This window comes from Lathyrus oleraceus, chromosome 3 (genome assembly GCF_024323335.1).
Source record: "Lathyrus oleraceus cultivar Zhongwan6 chromosome 3, CAAS_Psat_ZW6_1.0, whole genome shotgun sequence".
Taxonomy (NCBI): domain Eukaryota; kingdom Viridiplantae; phylum Streptophyta; class Magnoliopsida; order Fabales; family Fabaceae; genus Lathyrus; species Lathyrus oleraceus.
In genome coordinates this window covers 390,402,504-390,427,551 of record NC_066581.1, presented here as the reverse complement: position 1 = coordinate 390,427,551, position 25,048 = coordinate 390,402,504, and the positions used below count along the sequence as shown (strand labels likewise).

General features: G+C 39.3%; 1 protein-coding gene across 1 annotated transcript; it reads left to right on the top strand.

Annotated features, from left to right (window-relative positions):
* LOC127131404 (uncharacterized) lies at window positions 1–25,048 on the top strand. The gene is made up of 5 exons (XM_051060329.1): window positions 1–160; window positions 23,283–23,419; window positions 23,487–23,762; window positions 23,831–24,357; window positions 24,511–25,048. Exons 1-5 carry the CDS (start codon window positions 1–3, stop codon window positions 25,046–25,048), a joined length of 1,638 nt encoding a protein of 545 aa, XP_050916286.1.

Here is a 25,048-nt window from a genome sequence, read left to right as displayed (position 1 = left end):
ATGGCTCCTTTCGCCAGTCGAACCCATGGTCCTTCCTGGTTTACTACCTCGCTCGAAGATGCTGTGAAGAACGCCAACACAGAGATCAAAGAGATATGGCGTGCCTTCCTCTTACCAAGGCTGCTTGTTTCTAGGATCCTGCCAGTGAAGAGCCATGTGTGTCTGTTGGCTTATCAACCTAACTTTGTCTCTCGACAATTTGGGTTATGTCAACTTATTCCTGTTTCTTTATTCAAACAAAAGCGCAAGATCTGCTGTGCAGGGACTGAATGGAGCGCTCGAGACATTTCCATACACAAAGAATTTTATGCAAATTTTGCTGAATTCCAATTAATAGCCTACCAACCGTCGTTCTACTCCACCAGTGGTTTTTCCACTTGGTGGACATATTTCTATTCCCAGAATATGTTTTCAACTGCTTGTAAGACCCTAATTTTGACCCTAAGATCCCTCATGGCATCATAACATTGCATTTGCATAGCCTCAAGGATCATAAGCATCTTGGTTCCCTTTGCCTTGGGTTGGGACCTCTTGTGTTTGGTCTGAGATCACCAAGCATGCTTGAATTGTATATCATTTCTTTTCTCATTTTATTCACTAACCAAAAGCACAAAAATATGTCACTAACATCTCTTATTTGTAGCTTGAGCAGTCACAAGGTGTAAAGCTTCTACGATATCCTATGTGCATTGATATGGTCAAGAGAAGATGAAAGCAAGCATGGAAATGGTTACCAAAGCTCTCATCCATCAAATATTCCTCCCAAGTATCTCAATTCATCATTTTGATCAAAGCAAATCAAAGGGTTTTAGGCTTGTTTCCCAAGGAAACCCTAATTCATATGATCATCAACTATGCCTTGCTCATGAAGCAACCTCAACCCATGGTCAAATAAAATCAAGGGAAGTTCTTTAATTCATCATTTCATGCATATTTGAACTTATTTGAGTGTCCTCAATCATCAATTCATCAAGATTTGAGGTATGGACTTGAGAAGTTGATTAGTCAATTCATCTGACTATTTTGAAATACACTGAGACCTAGCTTTTTATGTGTTGGTCAAAAGGAGATGACCCCAAGAGAAAAAATGTTCTTAACGACCATGTGAACAACTTTCATGTTCATAAAAAAATGATTTGAAGCTTGGAAGGTCATCATCCATTCTAAGACATTATAGGTCATTTTGACTAAAACCCTAATTTTGGGTCAAATTCCCAAGGACATAACGCATTCATTTTTCATGATTTGGATGTGAGACCAAATTAATTGGAAAGCTAAATATGTCTACTTAAAATGTTATGTTAGGAAAAATTGCAAAATATCAAAAGAAATACATGTGATAATGCAAAACATTATAGGTCACTTTGGACCAAATGCATTGAAATGTGAAAAAGTCCAACTTCAAGTGCCCATAACTTCTTCATCAAAATTCCAAATGATGCAACATTTAAGTCCAAATTAATTTTCTTGAAACAATCTACAACTTTCATGTTAAAGATTTTGTCATTTAGAGCTTGCATCATTGAGACAGAAGGGTTTGAACATTGGCCAATTTTGAAAATTTCATATATGCATGTTTTGCACCCTACACTTCAAGTTCGATTTTCACTAATTTCCAAGGCCCAAATGGAGTTTTGATCAACATAGCATTTGTTCCTTATGCAATAAGCTTTCCAACCATTACCCATAAGGCTATGTTTTATGTTTGGAAGTATCATTTTCGAGGAGGGGAACCTTTTAGTGCATTTTTAGAAACTTATTGAAAACACATTGCATGAGCTCATTACTTTACTTCTGCACGTCCATTTTAATTCCATTTGGTATCAGCTTGCAATTCCAATCAGAATTGGGCCCTCCATGCGCCTGTACAGACCCATGCATGGAGACCCTCTTCATCCATGCACATGCTTTGTTCATGCATTGCCTTGCCAATTGCTATAAATAGGAGTGCTAGGCTTCATAATTCAGCAACCTGAAGGCGCCTGTTATGCTGCAAAGATCCCTCTATAGCCATACTTAAAGGAATTTCCACTTTCTTCTTAAAAATTCAGATCTGAATTTCAACTACATTGGTTGATTTTCATACCTATAATTCATTGACCTTGCTTCATCTTCATCACTAGATCCTACTGCAAGCATTAGTGGAGGAGAATTGTGCTCTCAAGATCCACATTTCAAAGGTGGATATCAGAACTTATTTTCTTCGAAACTCTTTATTCATAGCTTGTTTCTTGCATTTATTGGGTTGGCTGAAGTCCTCTCATCAGAGGCAACTTAATTGTACTTTAAATTTTACAAATCCATCAAGTTTCAGTTGAACACCATATTTTTCAACCTTTGATTTCTCTTACCATGGAGATCTAGAGTGAAAATAGATGGTACAGGGGTGATGTACATCACCCCAACTTTCCATTGTTGTATAGATCGCCTCATTTGGTGAAGGTTTATTTCCTACAACTCTCGCCGGAATCTCTGCTCTCGCCGGAGAAGACGGTGGTGTACACCACCGTCTGTTTTCTAGTTTCGATCCAGGTCGTTGATGATGATTCCCATGGGGATCTTATGACTTTTTTTAAATGTTTGTGTTGCTCAGTTGACTTAGGTCCATGATACGCGCGCATGCCACAACCGTCTGATACGCCAGCTCAATTAATGAGCTTTGATCCAACGCGTGTCGATTTTCCTGATTTTTTATTTCTGATTTTAATTTCCATTTTATTTCTTTTATTCCATTTCATTTCAAAAATTCATATCTCATTCATTATTGGTCCAAAAAATGTGAGACCAATTGCATTATTTCTCTTTTAATTTCTAGTTTCTAAAAATGATTTTTAATATTCTTTATCTTATCATTTGATATTTTTTAGTAATTTTCTCTTTTCTGGTTATTTTTAATTCATTTTAAAAAGTTTTTGATATTCAAAAAATACAAAAATATTTTTCCAACCTTTTTGAATGATGATAGATCTATGAAAAATATTATCATCAATTTATTAATTGATATGAGATTTATTTGAGATTTTAGTTCAATTAGGTTATTTTTATGCATTTTTTATTGATTTAAAATAGTTTCTGACTTTTAAAAATGCTGAAATTTTTTGTCAAACTTTGTTTGACCTTGTTGAACTTGGGATAGTTCACTTGGACTTTTCAAAGTTGATTTGAAGTGAGTTTGAAGTTTGACCTTTCTTTATTATTTTAATTCATGTTTTATTTTAAATATTAAAAATGCCAAAAATATTTGTATTTGTTTCTTGACTTCTAATCTTCATTATGCTTCTGTTTTCTTTTGTTTGACCTTGATCTTCTCTATCTTTGGTCAATACTTATTGATTAATACATTCTATTTCCTTTAATGTACTTTAATTCTTCATCTTCTTCTTCTTCTTCTTTTTTCTTTTTTGATCAATGAGTTAAAGATTGGTGGATAGCATTGATTAGGGAGGTTTAATCTTCCTTGATTCAAATCTAATTCATCTTGATCATGGATCAAGTGAATGGCTTTGCATTAAGGATAGATTGCTTCCTAAATCATGCAAAGGACCTAAATCAATACAAGATCATTTCTCATCTTCTTTTTGGCATGGCAAGTTGTTGGAGATTGAGTCACTAATCAAGACCTCTAATTTGTGTTGTTGCCTACATTACTATTGATCGGCCTCAGATAGTTGTGACTTCTACATAAGTCCAATTACGATTGCTTAACGTAGCGCTAAATTTGCCTTATGGCACATTAACTATTGACACTAACCATTAACCATTAACATTTAGTTCTTGCACTTTACTTTTATGAAATTTACCATTCTTGTACATATTATTCATTTGCTTTTATCCTTTTCTCACTTGAGCACATGTTTATGTTAATGCAATTTGCCTTTTGCTCACTTGAGCACATAATTGTTTATATATTATTATTGTGCTTGTGTTTTGTTTTGTTTGTTGTGGACCAAATGCAAAGAAATGGCAAATGGACTTAGTTTCTAGGATTTTCCCTATGCAAAAATGGAGTAAAAAAGACCTTAATGTTGAAGATGGATTAGAAGGACCAAATCTCTAAACTCACTCTTGTCCATTCTTGATTTGCTTCATAAAACTCTTTGATGTGTGTGCTTTTGTGTTAGGGGATCCTATGAGAGCTCAAATTAATGAACCATTGCCATGTTCATCAAAAGTGAAAGATACAAGAGACATTGGGGATCTTCTAAGAGCTTGTTTGATTATGTTGATTGATTGAGCTTACACTTATTTTGCTTGCATATTCCAAAGGATGGGAGCTACTTGGATCATCAATATGATCTCAAGAGAGGAACTCCATTTGTGATCTTATTTCTTATCCCTCATCTCTTGTATGATTAGGACTTAGCCATTCTTCTTCTTCCCTCCACTCTAACCCAAGCCAAAACTTTTGTGCAAACATCTAACATGTCTTTTCAAACATTAGAAACCTAAGCCTTATGCTTTTGATTTTCAAACTTTCTTTTCATAACACTTATTTTGAATTGAACTTTTAAATCAACTTTGACCATATTTTGTAAATACTTTTCATTGGTAAATATCACTCATTTAAATACCTTTTTGTGGTTTCAGTGGCCACTTTCTTAATCAAAAATTTTCACAACCTTTAGCTGTTAGTTCTGAGTTATCCTTGAGGTAGATGTAATACTCACCTATATCCTTAGTGATGGACAATGAGTCTTCCATGCTTATTATAGGGTTAACCCCTCACTAGCATGTTGAAGCTATCCTCACATGGTGGATTTGTGATTTTAGGTTGAGTTTTCTCCCTTGGATAACAAAAGACCTTAAAGCTTTTGGACCAATCATTTCACCAACTCATTTTGAAATTTTTACCCCGAACTACGAGGTTTTGATCCTAATCTTTTTAAGATGGTACGTAGGCAATGGGTTTTATCCATCCAAACACAAATTGTAAATAATTTGTATATTCTCTTCTCATCTCTTCAATCATGTTTGCACAAACAAATTTTCATAAAATACCAACCTTACAACAAATGTGAAAAGGGCTCCCTATGAGTACCTAGGATGTTTTGGGTGCTTAAAACCTTCCCATTGCATAACCAACCCCCTTACCTCGATCTCTGACATTTTTACTAGTTTTTGATTCGATAAAATTTTTAGGTTTTTGTTCGCTTTCTAACCATTCCTTTGGATAAATAGAATTGCGGTGGCGACTCGACTTGTATGGTTTACCTTAGATTTAGTCAATATATCTAATGGTAACGAATACCCCGCTACAGAAAAGTGGCGACTCTGCTGGGGTCATCATCCTAGTGGGTTTTGCCTACTTTTCATATTTGTTGTATTGTTGTGTATATTATTTTGTGACATATTTTTTGTACAATTTGGGATTACTGTATTGTATGTAATGATTGAATTGCTTGAATATTAGTTCCTTGTATGCTTGGTGATCTTTGTGAGATGAGTTCTATACCCGAGCTCGAGTGCACTTAGGATAGGAGAATGGCATAGTCTTGTTGACTTGTGTGGAGTTATTCCTTAGCAAGTTGACTTGCAAGCCCATTCACTTGGTGGAGGTCATGTTGGGATCAATAATGTCACACAAGTAGTTGTGGTTAGACATTACTCTTTTCAATATAGACCTTAGAAGCCAAGGACCTTAGTTTACCAAACCCATCTTGGTCTATTCTTAGGATGTAGTGTGGAAGTCGTTCAAATGTAAGATTTGATACGATTGTTACGCGATACTACACTCATAAGAGTCTCTCTTGAGGATACTTTTGGAATACGAGTAGTCGTTTATCCGATAATATTCTAAAGATGGGATGATAAATATGGGAACCTCTTGTAGAACATGCTTGGCAGGTTTAAATCTTAGTACACTCCCTTTGGGTGGTCCTTAACCGAGATTCCATGCTTGTGACTTGCAACAAACCCTTGATTCATGGTTGATCCGTTCTTGTATCCTTAATATCAATGGAACTTGGGTGTTGATAAGGTGTAAACCATAATCCACCAAAATGAATGATTGATATTAAGGATAACATGATCTATCCCATGACCTTTGTTTGGTGTGCTTTGCTTGATCCTTGAGTGTGTTTGTTGCATTCATGCATTCATGCACCCATTTGCATCCATATCATCAACAATGAGAAAATTTTCAAGGAACTTAAGAGGTCTATTTGCAAATTTTCAGACATGGAAAGACAAAGAAGGAATACAAAGAAGTACAGTTTCAGACAACCTGACTTAAAAGAGCTAAGGAATTTGACATCCTATGTACTAGACCCCTTGGGTTTCAAGGCTCGTTATGGGAAGCTTCTATCTATTCTGACTACTCAAGTGGACGAAGGATTGATGAGTGTATTGGTGCAATTTTATGATCCCTTGTACCGTTGCTTCACATTTCTGGATTTTCAGCTTTTGCCCACGCTTGAGGAGTATGCCTACCTTATGGGTATACCTATTCTAGACCAATTGTCGTTCAGTGGCTTAGAGAGTGTTCCTACTTCTCAAGAGATAGCTGATATGTTGCATATAGATGAATCTCTGGTTGGTGCTCATATGACTACCAAAGGTGGAATTCAAGGTCTCCCTTCTGAGTTCCTCATTTCTCAAGCCACTATGTATGGGAAGGCCATGAGTGAGGACGCCTTTGAGGCCATATTTGTACTTCTCATCTATGGGCTAGTGTTATTCCCCAACATCGACAAGTTTGTGGATGTGAACGCTATTAGGATTTTCTCTACTCTTAATCCCGTTCCGACTCTGTTGGGTGACACTTACTTTTCTTTGCATATGAGGAATGCAAAGGGTGGTGGTACCATTGTGCGCTGTTTGCCTCTGTTGTACAAGTGGTTTATTTCGCACTTGCCACAGACGGTCGCCTTCAAGGAGAACAAAGGATGTCTACGGTGGTCTACGAGACTTATGTCTCTCACTAATGATGATATCTTTTGGTACAATCGTGTATATGATGGTGTGCAGATTATCGACTCTCGCGGTGAATTCTCCAATGTGCCTCTTCTTGGTACATGTGGTGGGATTAACTACAACCCTATTTTGGCACATCGTCAGCTTGGGTTCCCCTTAAAGGATAAACCTAATAACATTTTGTTAGAAGGTGTATTCTTTCAAGAGGGTAAAGATCCCCAAGGCTTGAAGGGCAGGATAGTCCGCGCTTGGTGCAAGATCCATAGGAAAGGAAGGAAGGAGTTGGGTCCGAAGAACTGTATTGCTTTGGAACCCTAAACCTCTTGGGTTAGGAGAAGAGCTTCTGAGTACCTCATGCCTTATGAGTATCCAAGACCTACACCTTTGGTCGTGGCTGGGCCTTCAACCCTCCCTGACCAAGGAGTAGAGGAGTTGAGAGACAAAGACCGCTCGCGTGCTTGGATCCGTGAACGAGAGGAGTTGCTTCAGAAGATCAAGGAGAAGGATGCTTTGATAGAGTTTCTTGAGCACCAGGTTATAGATGATCCTGATGACGCATGGACTTCTCTACTTCCTCAGTCTTCCAAGTTTTGGAAAAGGAAGTATGATCGACTTGCCAAAGAGAAGGCAGACATGGAGGCAGCCTACGAGAGAGAGGTGAAGAGGCTTCGTGCATCTTATCTTCCTGTGTCCAGAGCTTTAGATGATTGCTTCTAGGGTTCCTTAGGATGTTCATTTTCCTTCTTTCTTGTATTGTATTTGGTTACCAAGATTGTACTTCTTTGGTGTAAAAATATTTCCAGATATTATTGATGTGATATTTCCACATGCGATAAATGTTTAATATTTCCAATATTTGCAAATAGGACTCTAAAGTTCCTCTGATGTAAAAATTAAATCATATGCATTGCATGCATCATGTGCATAAGCAAGTTTTGCTCCAGGCTTCTTGTTCTATGGTCTAACTCTGTGTTCTTCATTTATTTTGAAGACAAGCTGACTCATCGGTACTACACCCGAGCCAACGCATCAAGACTAATGGATCATTTGGATCAAGAAAACCGTGAGCTTAAGGAGGAAGTAGCCAGATTGAATGCCCTGATGGAGTCATTCATGGCTGCCCAGAGTCAGTCGTCTCCGACACCTTCAACTCCTTCCCAGAGGACAGTCATCTCTGAGATTGTCTCTTCAACTGTGCCTGCGGCCAGCACACACTTCGCACCAACAACCATGCCAGTCGGGTTTCCGTGGGGGATGCCTCCCAACTTCATGCCTGAGGGTCCTGCACCCACCTTTGCTTCTCTGTCGGCATCTAGCCCAGTCCTAGTTGTTCCTCCTCCTTTCGTGCATACTATGCCCAGAGTAGACGACACCATCTATCATTCTGAGCCGTCTGAGGGCCCAAATGTCTATGAAAAGATGGATGCTATGAACGACCAATTTCTTGAGCTTCGCAAGGAATTGAAAACTCTTCGAGGAAAAGACCTTTTCGGCAAATCTGCAGCTGAACTCTATTTGGTCCCTAATGTCAAAATTCCCATAAAGTTCAAGGTACCTGACTTTGAAAAGTACAAGGGAAATACTTGCCCTCTCAGCCACCTGGTCATGTATGCTAGGAAGACGTCGACTCAGAATGACAATGACCAACTTCTCATTCACTACTTCCAGGACAGTTTGTTCGGTGTTGCCCTAAGATGGTATATGGATTTGGACAGCGCGAACATCCGATCCTTCAATGACCTTGGCGAGGCCTTCGTCAAACAATACAAGTACAACGTGGATATGGCTCCCGATAGAGATCAATTGAGAGCCATGTCCTAGAAGGACAAGGAAACTTTCAAAGAATACGCCCAGAGGTGGCGAGAGGTAGCAGCACAGATTGTGCCCCCGCTAGAGGAGAAAGAAATGACCAAGATCTTTTTGAAGACCTTGAGTTCTTTTTATTACGAGCGGATGATTTCCAATGCTCCTTTTGACTTCACCGAGATGGTGAACATGGGGATGCGCATGGAAGAGGGAGTCAGGGAAGGGCGCCTGACCAGAGAAGAAGGCTCTTCTCCCAAACGTTATGGGGCGTTTGCAAAGAAGAAAGATGGCGAGGCACATGCTGTGACCTCCCACGTTAAAACCAGAAGACCCTCTGTGAGGAGGAAGACAGTGCGTCTTGCCGGTAACCAGCACCAGGTGGCTCACATAGCACCTATTTTCAGAGACAATCAGCAATATCAGCATCACAACAATAATCAGAAACAACCACATCCGCAATATTAACAACAATAATACCGTCCTCAACAGCAGGCCTACCAGCCTCGAAACAGTAATCAAGTCAGTACAAGCGATGAGAGGAAGAGGGTCACCTTCGATCCTATTCCCATGACTTATGCCGAATTATATCCCTCTTTGATAGAGAGGAAGCTGATTACTCCACGAGACCCACCGGCTATACCTACCAACCCTCAGTGGTGGTATAAGCCCGAATTACATTGTGTTTATCATTCTGGTGCTCCCCGACATGACGTGGAAAACTGCTACCCACTGAAGACCAAGGTTCAAGACCTTGTGAGATGTGGTATTCTGTGTTTCGAGGACGTAGGTCCTAATGTAAAGAAGAACCCATTGCCCGAGCATGGGAAGTCTATCAACATGGTCCAGGGTTGCCCTGGTAAGTACAAAGTCAAATATGTCAGCCATATTCGACAATCTCTGGTCGAGATGCACAGACTGCTGTGTGAATATAATCATTACGAGCACGACCACGAGAGATGCTGAGTTTGTTCTGTCAATCAGAGAGGATGTCGCCAAGTGTGCAAAGATGTTCAAGAAATGCTAGATGAAGGAGTCATTGAGATACTTCAGAACAGAAATTTTGACGAAGATGCTGATGAAGTCAATGTAATTTCTCCAGTATTCCGGATCCCTGAGCCTGTTATTATCAAGTACGATGGTAGCAAGCAAAAGGCTTCTCCTTCTTTGACCATTAACCCAGCTGGCCCTGTACCATACTCTTCTGAGAAGGCGGTTCCCTATCGCTACAATGTTGTAGCATTGGAGGATGGGAAAGAGGTGCCCCTTCACTCTACATCTGTTGTTAATATTGCTGACGTCAGCGGCCTGACCCGTAGGGGTCGTGTCTTCTTGGCTCTGCCGAAACCCCAAGCTGATGTTCGAAGGACTGATGTTGCCGATTATGCTGAACGCCCAGTCGGGATTGCTGTGAATGCTCTGAATCCGAAACTTGTTGCCAAACCTGCCTCTACGTTGAGAACTCCTGTCTCTGTTGGCCCGAGTGGCAATACGAAAGAAGACTGTGATGAGATGCTGAGGCTCATCAAGAGAAGTGAGTACAACGTGGTAGATCAGCTTCTACAAACGCCATCCAAGATCTCTGTACTATCCTTACTGATGAATTCAGAACCATACCGAGAAGCTCTGCAAAAGGTGTTAGATGTGGCGTACATGGATCATGACTTCACAATAGAGCAGTTTGACAGTATTGTTGCAAACATCACCGCTTGTAACGATTTAAGTTTTTGTGATGCTGATCTCCCTGAGGAGGGAAGAGACCACAACTTGGCATTACACATATCTATGAGTTGTAAAGATGATGCCATGTCCAATGTGCTGGTGGACACTGGGTCATCATTGAATGTGTTGCCAAAATCCACTCTTGCAAAATTGTCATATCAGGGGCCTCCTATGAGGCAGAGTGGAGTAGTGGTGAAAGCTTTCGATGGGTCCCGTAAAACTGTGATTGGAGAGGTTGAGCTCCCAGTCAAGATTGGATAAAGTGATTTCCTGGTCACCTTCCAGGTCATGGACATTCACCCATCGTATAGCTGTCTTCTAGGCAAACCATGGATTCACGAGGCAGGCGTCGTGACATCCACCCTACACCAGAAACTGAAGTTTGTCAAAAACAAGAAGTTGGTGGTGGTAGGGGGAGAAAAGGCTCTCCTGGTTAGCCATTTGTCTTCTTTCTCTTATATAGATGCTGAGGATGAGGTTGGGACGCTGTTCCAAGCCTTGTCTATTGTTGAGCCTTTAAGAAAAAGAACTTCTTCATTTGCGTCCTATTAAGATGCAAAGTTGGCCATCGAGCATGGTGCAACTGCTGGATTGGGGCAAATGATTAAGCTGGAAGACAACAAATCCCGGGCTGGCATAGGGTATTCTTCTAGCATCTTCAACGAGCATGGGTTGTTCAAGAGTGGGGGATTCATTCACACCGGCTAAGATGAGGAAGATGCTGCTATTGTGGAAGAGGATGCAGAGGAAGATTCTGGCAACTTTGTCATCCCTGGAGGGGTCTGCAATAATTGGTTCGCTGTTGATATTCCAACAGTTATCCATAAGTCAAAGTAATGTTCATTGTGTTTAAAAACCCTCCTCCCATGCCAAAAGGAGGAGTGATGACATTGTTGGCTCATAAACACAGTGATATTTTCATTCAATAAATTCATGTTAAATGTTTGTTTTTCCAATTATTTTCCCTTTTTGCTTTTTGCATGAAATTGGTGATCACATAAAACCCTAAAAAATAAAATCAATCTTTTCATCTGCATAATGATTTACCTTGTTTGAGTTCTAAAATCTCTTTTATATCCAAAATCATTATGCAGGTTGATCAAACCCATTGAACATAATGATCCAACACCATCTCCCAACTTTGAATTCCCTGTATTTGAGGCGGAAGAAAATGATGTTGAAGAGATTCCTGACGAGATTACCCGTCTACTTGAGCATGAAGAGAAGATCATTCAGCCGCATCTTGAGAATCTGGAAACAGTCAACTTGGGGTCTGAAGATTGTGTTCGTGAGGTGAAGATTGGGGCACTCCTGGAAGAATATGTTAAGAAGGGGTTGATTGAGTTGCTACGAGAAAATGCCGACGTCTTTTCCTGGTCGTATGAAGATATGCATGGTCTGGATATTGATATCGTGTAACATTTCCTGCCTTTGAAGCCTGAGTACGTGCCTGTGAAGCAGAAGCTCAGAAGAACTCATCCTGATATGGCAGTGAAGATCAAAGAGGAAGTTCAGAAGTAAATTGATGCGGGGTTTCTGGTGACTTCTACATATCCTCAATGGGTGGCCAATATTGTGCCTGTGCCTAAGAAAGATGGAAAAGTCTGAATGTGTATGGACTATAGAGACTTGAATAAAGCTAGTCCGAAAGATGATTTCCCTCTACCACATATTGATATGTTGGTAGATAATACAGCTAAATTCAATGTCTTCTCATTTATGGACGGATTTTCCGGATATAATCAGATTAAGATGGCACCCGAGGATATGGAGAAGACAACATTCATCACACCTTAGGGAACATTATGTTATCGAGTGATGCCCTTCGGTTTGAAGAACGCCGGAGCCACGTATCAACGAGATATGACTACCTTGTTTCATGATATGATGCACAAGGAGATCGAGGTATATGTTGATGATATGATTGCAAAGTCAAGAACGGAAGTTGAACATGTAGAGCACTTGTTGAAGCTTTTCAAGCGTTTGAGGAAGTATAGGATTCGTCTGAATCCTAACAAGTGTACATTTGGAGCCCGTTCCGGTAAGTTATTGGGCTTTATTGTCAGCGAAAGAGGTATTGAGGTTGATCCTGCAAAGGTCAAAGCAATACAAGAGATGCCTACGCCCAAAATTGAGAAGCAAGTCTGAGGTTTTCTTGGCCACTTGAATTATATTTCCAGATTTATATCCCACATGACTGCCACGTGTGTGTCGATATTCAAGCTTCTCCGACAAGATCAGTCTCATGATTGGACCGAAGATTGCCAAAAAGCCTTTGACAATATTAAAGAGTATTTGTCTGAGCCTCCGATTCTGTCTCCACCTGTGGAAGGGAGACCATTGATTATGTATCTGACAGTTCTTGAAGACTCAATGGGTTGTGTCCTTGGTCAGCAAGATGAATCGGGAATGAAAGAATATGCTATCTACTACCTGAGTAAGAAGTTCACTGAGTGTGAGTCTCGATACTCGATGCTTGAGAAAACATGATGTGCCTTGGCTTGGGCAGCTAAGCGCTTACGCCAGTATATGTTGAATCATACAACTTGGTTGATATCCAAAATGGATCCAATCAAGTATATCTTTGAGAAGCCTGATTTAACTGGGAGGATTTCCCGTTGGCAGATGCTGTTGGCTGAATATGATATCGAGTATCGAGCTCAGAAGGCTATAAAAGGTAGTATCTTGGCTGACCACTTGGCACATCAACCAATTGACGATTATCAGTCAGTTCAGTACGACTTCCCCGATGAGGAGATTCTGTATTTGAAAATGAAAGATTGTGATGAGCCTACGCTCGATGAAGGGCCAGAGCCTGGTTCCCGATGGAGCATGGTGTTTGATGGCGCTGTGAATCAATATGGAAATGGTATTGGGGTAGTGATTATTACTCCTCAGGGCACACATTTTCCTTTTACAGCAAGGCTAACTTTCAAATGAACGAATAATATGGCTGAGTATGAGGCTTGTATTATGGGATTGGAAGAATGTATTGATCTTAGGATCAAGCATCTTGATGTTTATGGTGATTCGGCCCTTGTTGTTAATCAGATTAAAGGCGAATGGGAGACGAACCAGCCTGGCCTCATCCCATATAGAGATTATGCAAGGAGGATTTCAACTTTCTTTACTAAGGTTGACTTCCATCATATTCCTCGAGATGAGAATCGGATGGCAGATGCGCTTGCTACGCTTGCTTCAATGATTGTGGTTAGACTCTGGAATGAAGTTCCCAATATCACCGTGATGCGCTTGGACAGACCAGCTCATGTATTTGCAGTAGAGGAGGTGCAAGATGATAAACCGTGGTATTATGATATCAAGTGCTTTCTTTAGAGCCAGATTTACCCGCCTGGGGCATCTGTGAAAGATAGGAAGACTTTAAGGAGATTATCTGGCAGTTTCTACCTCAATGGCGATGTGCTTTATAAGAGAAACTTTGATATGGTTCTGCTCAGATGTGTGGATAGACACGAAGCAGACCTGTTAATGACTGAGGTCCATGAGGGTTCATTTGGTACTCATTCCAATGGACATGCCATGGCTAGAAAGATGTTGAGAGCAGGCTACTATTGGCTGACAATGGAGTTTGACTGCTGCAGATATGTGAAGAAATGCCACAAGTGTCAGATTTATGCGGATAAAATTCATATTCCTCTGACACTTCTGAATGTGATTTCATCACCATGGCCTTTCTCTATGTGGGTAATTGACATGATTGGCATGATAGAGCCGAAAGCATCCATTGGTCACATATTTATTCTCGTAGCAATTGATTACTTCACCAAGTGGGTTGAAGCGGCATCGTATGCAAACGTAACCAGACAGGTGGTCGTGAAGTTTATCAAGAATCAACTTATATGTCGTTATGGTGTGCCAGATAAGATCATTACTGATAATGGATCTAACTTGAACAATAAGATGATGAAAGAGCTATGTAGCGAGTTCAAGATTGCACATCATAATTCTTCCCCTTATAGACCCAAGATGAACGGGGCTGTTGAAGTTGCTAATAAGAATATCAAGAAGATTATCCAGAAGATGGTTGTTACATACAAAGATTGGCATGAGATGCTGCCATTTGCTTTGCATGGATATCGTACATCTGTCCGCACTTCAACAGGGGCAACCCCTTTCTCTCTCGTTTACGGTATGAAGGTTGTGCTCCCAGTAGAGGTGGAGATCCCGTCAATGAGAGTCTTGATGGAAGCCAAGTTGACTGATGCTGAATGGGTTCAGAGTCGTCATGACCAACTGAATTTAATAGAAGAAAAGAGATTGACTGCCATGTGCCATGGTCAAGTATATCAGCAAAGGATGAAGAAAGCCTTTGATAAGAAGGTCAAGCCTCGTGTATTTCGAGAGGGTGACCTTGTGCTCAAGAAAGTTTTGTCTTTCGCGCCCGATTCCAGGGGAAAGTGGACTCCAAATTATGAAGGTCCATATGTTGTTAAGAGAGCCTTTTCAGGCGGTGCGTTGATACTTACAACTATGGATGGGGAGGATTTCACTCGTCCTGTGAATTCATATGCAGTCAAGAAATACTTCGCCTAAAAATAAAAACAGAATAGCTCGCTAAGTTGAAAACCCGAAAGGGCGGCTTAGGCAAAAATGAGCGTCTCAGTGGATTGAAAACCCGAAAGGGCGATCCAGGCAAAAGTTAGAGACATAAAAAATAAATTTGTATCCCACTAGATTGAGTACCTCACCCTGGGGCAATCTAGGAAAAAATTAGGGATTTGGCAAGTAACTGCATCCTGACAAGACTTTATTCTCCAAAGCTGTCATCGATTCTCGCTCAGTCATCGTCAACTGAAGCTTCAAATACATCGGATTCAGAGTTGGTGGAGAAATGGTCATTATGTTCAATGTAGTCCTTTTCCAATATATATCACCAATTTCAAATTTGTAAAGATCCATGGTGTCTTGCCATTTGCATACTACTATCCCATCAAATAAATTTGGGTCTTTATCCAATTATTTGCACTCTTATTCGTTTCTACTCAACAAATGTTTTGCATGTCTTAATTGAGAAATATCGTTGTTTTTAAATAAATAAATTTTTCATAATTTGTTTTTAAACAAAGTGAACATTCACAATGACGAAAGGATACTTGGGATGTCTTCAGTGCTCTCCCAAGGATGGCATGATTCCCAAAAGGGTAAGACATTTATTCATATTCCCGGCATGTTTGTATCCATTTCCTTCAGGGCCTGTTTGTGTTTTCCTCCCAGGCAGAGTGGCTAATGAAGAGGTTTATATTTCCTTCAGCGGAGTTATTATCCTTCCTCCTCAACAGATGTGATTTTGTCAGTAGTACGATATATGGTAGTGACCCTTGAAACTTGTTGTTTGGTGGTTGTTCCCCACAAGAAGTTATATCTTCCCCTCTGTTGATTTCCCCAATAGAGTTGCTTCCGCGATGGATTTTATCCATGTGTGGCCCCTATCCCTAGCTGGAGTGGATGATGCTCATCCCCCTGCAGAGATCTTTATTTCTTGGTATCTCTTGCCCCCATCAGATTGGATGTTCTCCAGTGGGCCTGGCTTGCTCTCTCGAGATGTAGTACCGGATGTTTGTTCATCAATTGTTGAACCCGTTTGTGTTAGATATGTCTGTTTTGTCAGCATTCATCATACATAAACCACACATATGTGCATAAAATTTTGACATTAAAATATTCATGTTGCATTGATTGCTATAAATAATCTTTATTTGTTATCCCCTGCTAGTCGGTGATACATATTTCACCAAGCAGATGTTTGTGGCTGATCTCCCCATGTAGAGTCAGCCCCATAAGCAGAAAGTGTTTATCCTCTCTTCCAGATTCCCCACTGAGTTATGTCCTCGTGGATGATGGTTGTTTCTGCTTTCACCCAACACGTATATTGGGATGGAGTTCCCCCTGAGTTATATCCTCATAGGGATGAGTCTTGTTTCAGCGTGCCTCTCTAGTTTGTTCCTAGATCGGCTTCTTGTGGTTATCCTTGCACTTCCCCGTTTAGTTTAGAGGAATGATTGCTCAGTAACCAGCAATTGTCCATCTTTTCCCCGGCGGAGTCTGTGGTTTTCTACCCTTATACCGGTAGTTGAAAACCCTATTTTATCCCCTTGCAGAGTTAACCTTTTTGTTCATCCTAACCAATGACAGATACTCTTCCGTGGTTTTCTACTCAGTATCCGGTAGATGTAATCCCCTCTTTGACGGTTATCTTTATCCAACATTCGGTATTAATATCCCTTCACCTTTTGAGTATATCTCCCAGTAACCGGTGATATATCTCCCGGATCGTTGCCTTTGCCAATATATCCCCAGCGGGTCATCTGTCATTTACCTTTTGTTGGTAATGATTGTTTCTCCATTGTGATTGGTCATCATTTTATATCTAGTTTTTGGTATCTCGATGCCCTTTTCTTCTCGGTCGATTTATCCTTCATTAACCCAGTAACCGATTGTGGATAATATTCCATGCGAGTATGTTATCTACGTTCTGACGATAATAGATAACATATCTCATGCACTCTTTGGTCGAAGTCTTTTGGTCTTCCCCAGTCGAGTAAGATTCATATCCCCGTTTGGTGGAGTCGAATGCCCATCCTAAAGTCGAGTTTTCTCTTTAGCCTTCTTTTGGATGATGAGTGTCTTGGAGATATTCCCCCAATTCACGCTTGGTCGGTCACCTATTATATGCCCAGTAACCGGTATCCCTGGTGTTCCTTCCTTCTGCTCCCTATTATGACTTTTGTCCCCTGTGGAGTCAGATTTCCTGAGACGAAATATACCCTTTTAGGTTTTCCTCAGATGATTTTGGATGTTTGATATCTCTCACCCTCATACCGGTCTTAGATATTCATTCTCCCCGAGCATGTTGTTCTCTCACCCTTATACCAGTGTTTTGATCACATGTCTCCTTGAGCTTATTACCCAGTAATCGGTAATACCTCATCCTGTTGTTTCTTCAGGTGAGTCCTGTTTGGACTTTCCCCATCGGAGTCCCTTAGCGGATGTTCCCCCATCTGAGTCCGGATTTTCATCTGAAGTATCCTTTAGGGATAGTTTTGTTGTACTGACATATTCCTCAATACATGCATCTTTGAGTCAGCTCGAGTCTTTCCATTGATTTATTTTCATGGAATTCTTCTCGTGTCTCTCACCAAGTCTTAAGTCGTGACCTGCTCACGCATTTTATTCCCTCTCTTATCCCCATTAGAGTCCCCAGAGCCTCTGTCCCATTTGGAGTGTATTACTCATATGGATTGTCAGTTTCTCCGGAATTCTTTTCTCCTTTATGGACACATATCCCCGTAGAGTATTACCTTTTGCATACATACATTTGCATCATGAGGTCTCTTAGGGACCAAAATTCATCTCTTTGTTATTATTTAAGCCCATTCTACCTCGTCGAGACGAAAATTTTAACCTTCACCCCTCTGGCTAGAATGACCTTAAATAGGGGCATCTGTAAGACCCCAAATTTTGACCCTAAGATCCCTCATTGCATCATAACATTGCATTTGCATAGCCTTAAAGATCATAAGCATCTTGGTTCCCTTTGCCTTGGGTTGGGACCTCTTGTGTTTGGTCTGAGATCACCAAGCATGCTTGAATTGTATATCATTGCTTTTCTCATTTTATTCACTAACCAAAAGCACAAAAGTATGTCACTGACATCTCTTATTTGTAGCTTGAGTAGTCACAAGGTCTAAAGCTTCTAGGAGATCCTATGTGCATTGATATGGTCAAGAGAAGATGAAAGCAAGCATGGCAATGGTTCCCAAATCTCTCATCCATAAAATAAGCCTCCCAAGTATCTCAATTCGTCATTTTGATCAAAGCAAATCAAAGGGTTTGAGGCTTGTTTCCCAAGGAAACCCTAATTCATCTGATCATCAACTGTGCCTTGCTCATGAAGCAACCTCAACCCATGGTCAAACACAATCAAGGGAAGTTCTTTAAATCATCATTTCATGCATATTTGAACTTATTTGAGTGTCCTCAATCATCAATTCATCAAGATTTGAGGTATGGACTTGAGAAATTGATCAGTTAATTCATCTGACTATTTTGAAATACACTGAGACCTAGATTTTTATGTGTTGGTCAAAAGGAGATTACCCCAAGATAAATAATGTTCTTAAGGACCAAGTGAACAACTTTCATGTTCATAAAAAATTGATTTGAAGCTTGGAAGGTCATCATCAATTCTAAGACATTATAGGTCATTTTGACTGAAACCCTAATTTTGGGTCACCTTCCCAAGGAGATAACTCATTCATTTTTAATTATTTAGAGGTGAGACCAAGTGCATTGGAAATATGAAGATGTCTACTTCAAATGTTATGTTGGGTAGAATTGCAAAATCTCAAAAGAAATACATGTGATAATGCAAAACATTATAGGTCACTTTGGACCAAATGCATTGAAATGTGAAAAAGTCCAACTTCAAGTGCCCATAACTTCTTCATAAAAAATCCAAATGATGCAAAATTTAATTCCAAATTAATTTTCTTGAAACGATATATAACTTTCATGTTGAAGAGTTTGTCATTTAGAGCTTGTATCATTGAGACAAAAGGGTTTGAACATTGGCCAATTTTGAAAATTTCATATATGCATGTTTTGCACCCTACACTTCAAGTTCGATTTTGACTAATTTCCAAGGCCCAAATGGAGTTTTGATCAACATAGCATTTGTTCCTTATGCAATAAGCTTTCCAACCATTACCCATAAGGCTATGTTTTGTGTTTGGAAGTATCATTTTCGAAGAGGGGAACCTTTTAGTGCATTTTTAGAAACTTATTGAAAACACATTGCATGAGCTCATTACTTTACTTCTGCACATCCATTTTATCTCCATTTGGTATCAGCTTGCAATTCCAATCAGAATTGGGCCCTCCATGCGCCTGTACAGGCCCATGCATGGAGGCCCTCTTCATTCATGCACATGCTTTGTTCATGCATTGCCTTGCCAATTGCTATAAATAGGAGTGCTAGGCTTCATAATTCAGCAACCTGAAGGCGCCTGTTGTGCTGCAAAGAGCCCTCCATAGCCATACTTAAAGGAATTTCCACTTTCTTCTCAAAAATTCAGATCTGAATTTCAACTACATTGGTTGATTTTCAGACCTATAATTCCTTGACCTTGCTTCATCTTCATCACTAGATCCTACTGCAAGCATTAGTGGAGGAGAATTGTGCCATCAAGATCCACATTTCAAAGGTGGATATCAGAACTTATTTTCTTCGAAACTCTTTATTCATAGCTTGTTTCTTGCATTTATTGGGTTGGCTAAAGTCCTCTCATCAGAGGCAACTTAATTGTACTTTGAATTTTACAAATCCATCAAGTTTCAGTTGAACACCATATTTTTCAACCTCTGATTTCTCTTACCATGGAGATCTAGAGTGAAAATAGATGGTACAGGGGTGATGTACATTACCCCAGCTTTCCATTGCTGTATAGATCGCCTCATTTGGTGAAGGTTTATTTCCTGCAACTCTCGCCGGAATCTCTGGTCTTGCCGATGAAGACGGTGGTGTACACCATCGTCCGTTTGCCAGTTTCGATCCAGGACGTTGATGATGATTCCCAGATTGAATCAGGGCTCTTGGATCTTATGACTTTTTTTAAATGTTTGTGTTGCTCAGTTGACTTAGGTCCATGATACGCACGCATGCCACAGCCGTCTGATGCGCCAGCTCAATTAATGAGCTTGGATCCAACGCGTGTGGATTTTCCTGATTTTTTATTTCTGATTTTAATTTCCATTTTATTTCTTTTATTCCATTTCATTTCAAAAATTTATATCTCATTCATTATTGGTTCAAAAAATGTGAGACCAATTGCATTATTTCACTTTTAATTTCTAGTTTCTAAAAGTGATTTTTAATATTTTTTATCTTATCATTTGATATTTTTTAGTAATTTTCTCTTTTATGGTAATTTTTAATTCATTTTAAATAGTTTTTGATATTCAAAAAATACAAAAATATTTTTCCAACCTCTTTGAATGATGATAGATCTATGAAAACTATTCTCATCAATTTATTAATTGATTTGAGATTTATTTGAGAGTTTAGTTCAATTAGGTTATTTTTATGCATTTTTTTATTGATTTAAAATAGTTTCTGACTTTTAAAAATGCTGAAATTTTTTGTCAAACTTTGTTTGACCTTGTTGAACTTGGGATAAGTCACTTGGACTTTTCAAAGTTGATTTGAAGTGAGTTTGAAGTTTGACCTTTCTTTATTATTTTAATTCACGTTTTATTTTAAATATTAAAAATGCCAAAAATATTTTTATTTGTTTATTGACTTCTAATCTTCATTTTGCTTCTGTTTTCTTTTGTTTGACCTTGATCTTCTCTATCTTTGGTAATTACTTATTGATTAATACATTTTATTTCCTTTAATGCACTTTAATTCTTCATCTTCTTCTTCTTCTTTTTTCTTTTTTGATCAATGAGTTAAAGATTGGTGGTTATCATTGATTAGGGAGATTTAATCTTCCTTGATTCAAATCTAATTCATCTTGATCATGGATCAAGTGAATGGCTTTGCATTAAGGATAGATTGCTTCCTAAATCATGCAAAGGACCTAAATCAATACAAGATCATTTCTCATCTTCTTTTTGGCATGACAAGTTGTTGGAGATTGACTCACTAATCAAGACCTCTAATTTGTGTTGTTGCCTACATTATTATTGACCGGCCTCAGATAGTTGTGACTTCTACATAAGTCCAATTACGATTGCTTAACATAACGCTAAATTTGCCTTATGGCACATTAACTATTGACACTAACCATTAACCATTAACATTTCATTCTTGCACTTTAATTTTATGAAATTTACCATTCTTGTACATATTATTCATTTGCTTTTATCCTTTTCTCACTTGAGCACATGTTTATGTTAATGCAATTTGCCTTTTACTCACTTGAGCACATAATTGTGTATATATTATTATTGTGCTTGTGTTTTGTTTAGTTTGTTGTAGACCAAATGCAAAGAAATGGACAAATGGACTTAGTTTCTAGGATTTTCCCTATGCAAAAATGGAGTAAAAAAGACCTTAATGTTGAAGATGGATTAGAAGGACCAAATCTCTAAACTTACTCTTGTCCATTCTTGATTTGCTTCATAAAACTCGTTGATGTGTGTGCTTTTGTGTTAGGGGATCCTATGAGAGCTCAAATTGAAGAACCATTGCCATGTTCATCAAAAGTGAAAGATACAAGAGACATTGGGGATCTTCTAAGAGCTTGTTTGATTATGTTGATTGATTGAGCTTACACTTATTTTGCTTGCATATTCCAAAGGATGGGAGCTACTTGGATCATCAATATGATCTCAAGAGAGGAACTCCATTTGTGATCTTATTTCTTATCCCTCATCTCTTGTATGATTAGGGCTTAGCCATTCTTCTTCTTCCCTCCACTCTAACCCAAGCCAAAACTTTTGTGCAAACATCTAACATGTCTTTTCAAACATTAGAAACCTAAGCCTTATGCTTTTGATTTTCAAACTTTCTTTTCATAACACTTATTTTGAATTGAACTTTTAAATCAACTTTGACCATATTTTGTAAATACTTTTCATTGGTAAATATAACTCATTTAAATACCTTTAGCTGTTAGTTCTGAGTTATCCTTGAGGTAGATGTAATACTCACCTATATCCTTAGTGATGGACAATGAATCTTCCATGCTTATTATAGGGTTAACCCCTCACTAGCATGTTGAAGCTATCCTCACATGGTGGATTTGTGGTTTTAGGTTGAGTTTTCTCCCTTGGATAACAAAAGACCTTAAGGCTTTTGGACCAATCAATTCACCAACTCATTTTGAAATTTTTACCCCGAACTACGAGGTTTTGATCCTAATCTTTTTAAGATGGTACGTAGGCAATGGGTTTTATCCATCCAAACACAAATTGTAAATAACTTGTATATTCTCTTCTCATCTCTTCAATCATGTTTGCACAAACAAATTTTCATATAATACCAACCTTACAACAAATGTGAAAAGGGCTCCATAGGAGTACCTAGGATGTTTTGGGTGCTTAAAACCTTCCTATTGCATAACCAACCCCCTTACCCCGATCTCTGACATTTTTACTAGTTTTTGATTCGATAAAACTTTTAGGTTTTGGTCGCTTTCTAACCATTCCTTTGGATAAATAGAAGTGCGGTGGCGACTCGACTTGTATGGTTTACCTTAGATTTAGTCAATATCTCTAATGGTAACGAATACCCCGCTACACTGCTGAAATCAAAGAACGTCTAACGAAGGCCTTTTCATCTTTGCAGGAAAATGTTCACAAGGGTAAGCTTACTCACTCTGAAGAAATCCAAGCATTCCAAAAGTACTTTGAAACTGTCTATAACCCAACGGACCTTGTTCGAACCGTTTGTGAAGCAGCCCCAATTTTAAAAGAGAAATTTGAAAAGCAAATATCCAAAAGAAAATCTCTTAAAGCTGTAAAACTTGAAATTAAATATGATTTGGCCTTTGAGTGCGAACCACCCAAATTTCCAAATTTACGTAGTGCAGATTTTGCTTTGTCATTTTTCCCCCTTACCCAAACTGGTTTACATGTGGGAATATTTTTAATGAACTAAAAAATGACCAACAAAGACCTGCTAAAAGGGTAGTTGCAACCAAACATACCTTAGACAGTTTCAAAGGCTTTCTTCACTTCGACTTAGCTGTAGTGAGAATTACTTCTCTGACATGTGAAGGTGTGGAATGTTTAGATTTCTTGGTTTTACAACTTCCTTTCTACTTTTTGCCAATCTTTTAAACATTTGCACGTTTTGACTAACTTACATCCTTCTTTAGCTGTCGAAAGGAAGGTGGCGAAGAAAGAGAAGCCTGTGGCGAAGGCTAGTTCAAATACTGCTTCCAAGCCAACTACCTCTTCAAGCCAAGGAGTGCCTTCTGGTGCTGCTCCAGAAAAAACGAAGAAGAGTTCAAAGGTATTACATCAAATAACTTCTTTATCTCTTTCGTATTTTTCTAACTATTTATAATTCTCTTTTTCAGGGTAGTGGCAAGCCTCCCTTGACACCCAAGAAAAGAAAAGCCTTCACTGCTAATATAATTCTTGTTGAAGATGACGAAGAGGATACTCCTCCAACTCCACTCAAGAAAAAGCAGAAGAAAAATAAGGCAACAGTTGCCCCTTTCCAAACACATAAACCACAAGGTGTCGGAACCAACATTCTCCCTCCTCTTCCAAAGAAAACTCCATCCCAACCCTCTAGTGGCGCAGCGCTGAAGCATATTGGGAGCAATGCTTCTGATCCTGAGGCTCAACAGGTATACTTCGACCTTGAGTGTTTTATATTTTGAAAAATTCATATTTTATTATAATACTTTATTTTCAGGACAAAGCCACCACTCCCCTCATTTCTACTGCCAATCAAAGTGATCCTTCGAGCGGCATGAATCCATCTCCTCCTCCAATAATCAGTGGTGCTATCCAAAACAAAGGATCTTCGATTGGAGCTCAAAATCTTGAAGCAGATAACGCCCAAAACGAAGAAGAAACCTCTTCTCCTGGTGAAGAAGGTAAAAGAGATTCGAAGCACGTTGACGAGAAGGAATCAGCAGGGAAAGAAGATTCTGAGGATACTCCTAGTAATTCTCCTGCAAGAGTTATGTTCCCTTCAGATGATGCTGATGAGGATGATCAAGATTCTGATGAGATTGAGGGGTATTTTCAGGAAGATGAAGACATGATTGTGGGAGAAGTTGATACTGAAGGAAGTCAAACTGGAACTGGTGATGCCACCGTCGACACGGTCCCAAATCCAACTAAAGTTCGACCATCCATCACCCAGACTTCACCTATTCCACTCACTGAGGAGGAGAAAAAAGCTTTAAAACAAAATTATCCCCTTAAGTATGTGAGGTTAATGATGGCTCAAAGAGAGTCTTCTTCAGAGCAAAGTATTTCTAGAGCTTCGACCCATTCTGGTGCTAGTGCAAACGAAGCATCACATGACGAACTCCTTCAGCAGGTGAAGAATGCAGTTTTTGATGTAAATCTCTTTGACTAATTAAGGAATAATGTGGGAGCGAGCTTTAGCATAAAGAAGCTGATAAGCAAGATTAACATCACTGCTTGCCCCACTGATGTAGGTGAAGCCCTTATCGACATTCAGAACCTACTTGATCAAGTTTGTGTTGAATATCATAGGGAGGTGGATGCCAAAGCTAAGCTTCTATCAACTGAAAAAGCTCAAGCCACTGAGTTTGACAATGCTCTTCGAACCTCACAAGCTTCTAAGGAGTTAGCCGCTTCCAGAAAATCAGCCCAAGCAGAGTTCGATACTTACAATGCTTCGATACGTCTCTGGGAATCTCATATTGCAGAATTGCAGAAGAAGATTTCTGACGCTAAGGCGAAGCAGGCTGCTATCCAAGGCTTGGATAGCACTGAAGCTGATGATCTGGCGAAGCAAAGCGTAGATCATGTCGAAAAGGCTACAACTATGAATGAAGATATTGCCCGCCTCAGAGGGGTTCAAGCGGCTGTTCAGTATAAGATTGGCTTGGCGAAGAAAAAATATGATCGGATGAGGGCCACTATTCCTTTTTGA

Excerpts from the sequence above, each read along its gene's own strand:
- LOC127131404 (XM_051060329.1), top strand. The coding sequence starts at position 1 with ATGGCTCCTTTCGCCAGTCGAACCCATGGTCCTTCCTGGTTTACTACC. Across the intron at positions 23,763-23,830 it reads CTGATCCTGAGGCTCAACAG|GACAAAGCCACCACTCCCCT; the intron begins GTATACTTCGAC and ends CTTTATTTTCAG. Across the intron at positions 24,358-24,510 it reads TATCCCCTTAAGTATGTGAG|GAATAATGTGGGAGCGAGCT; the intron begins GTTAATGATGGC and ends TGACTAATTAAG.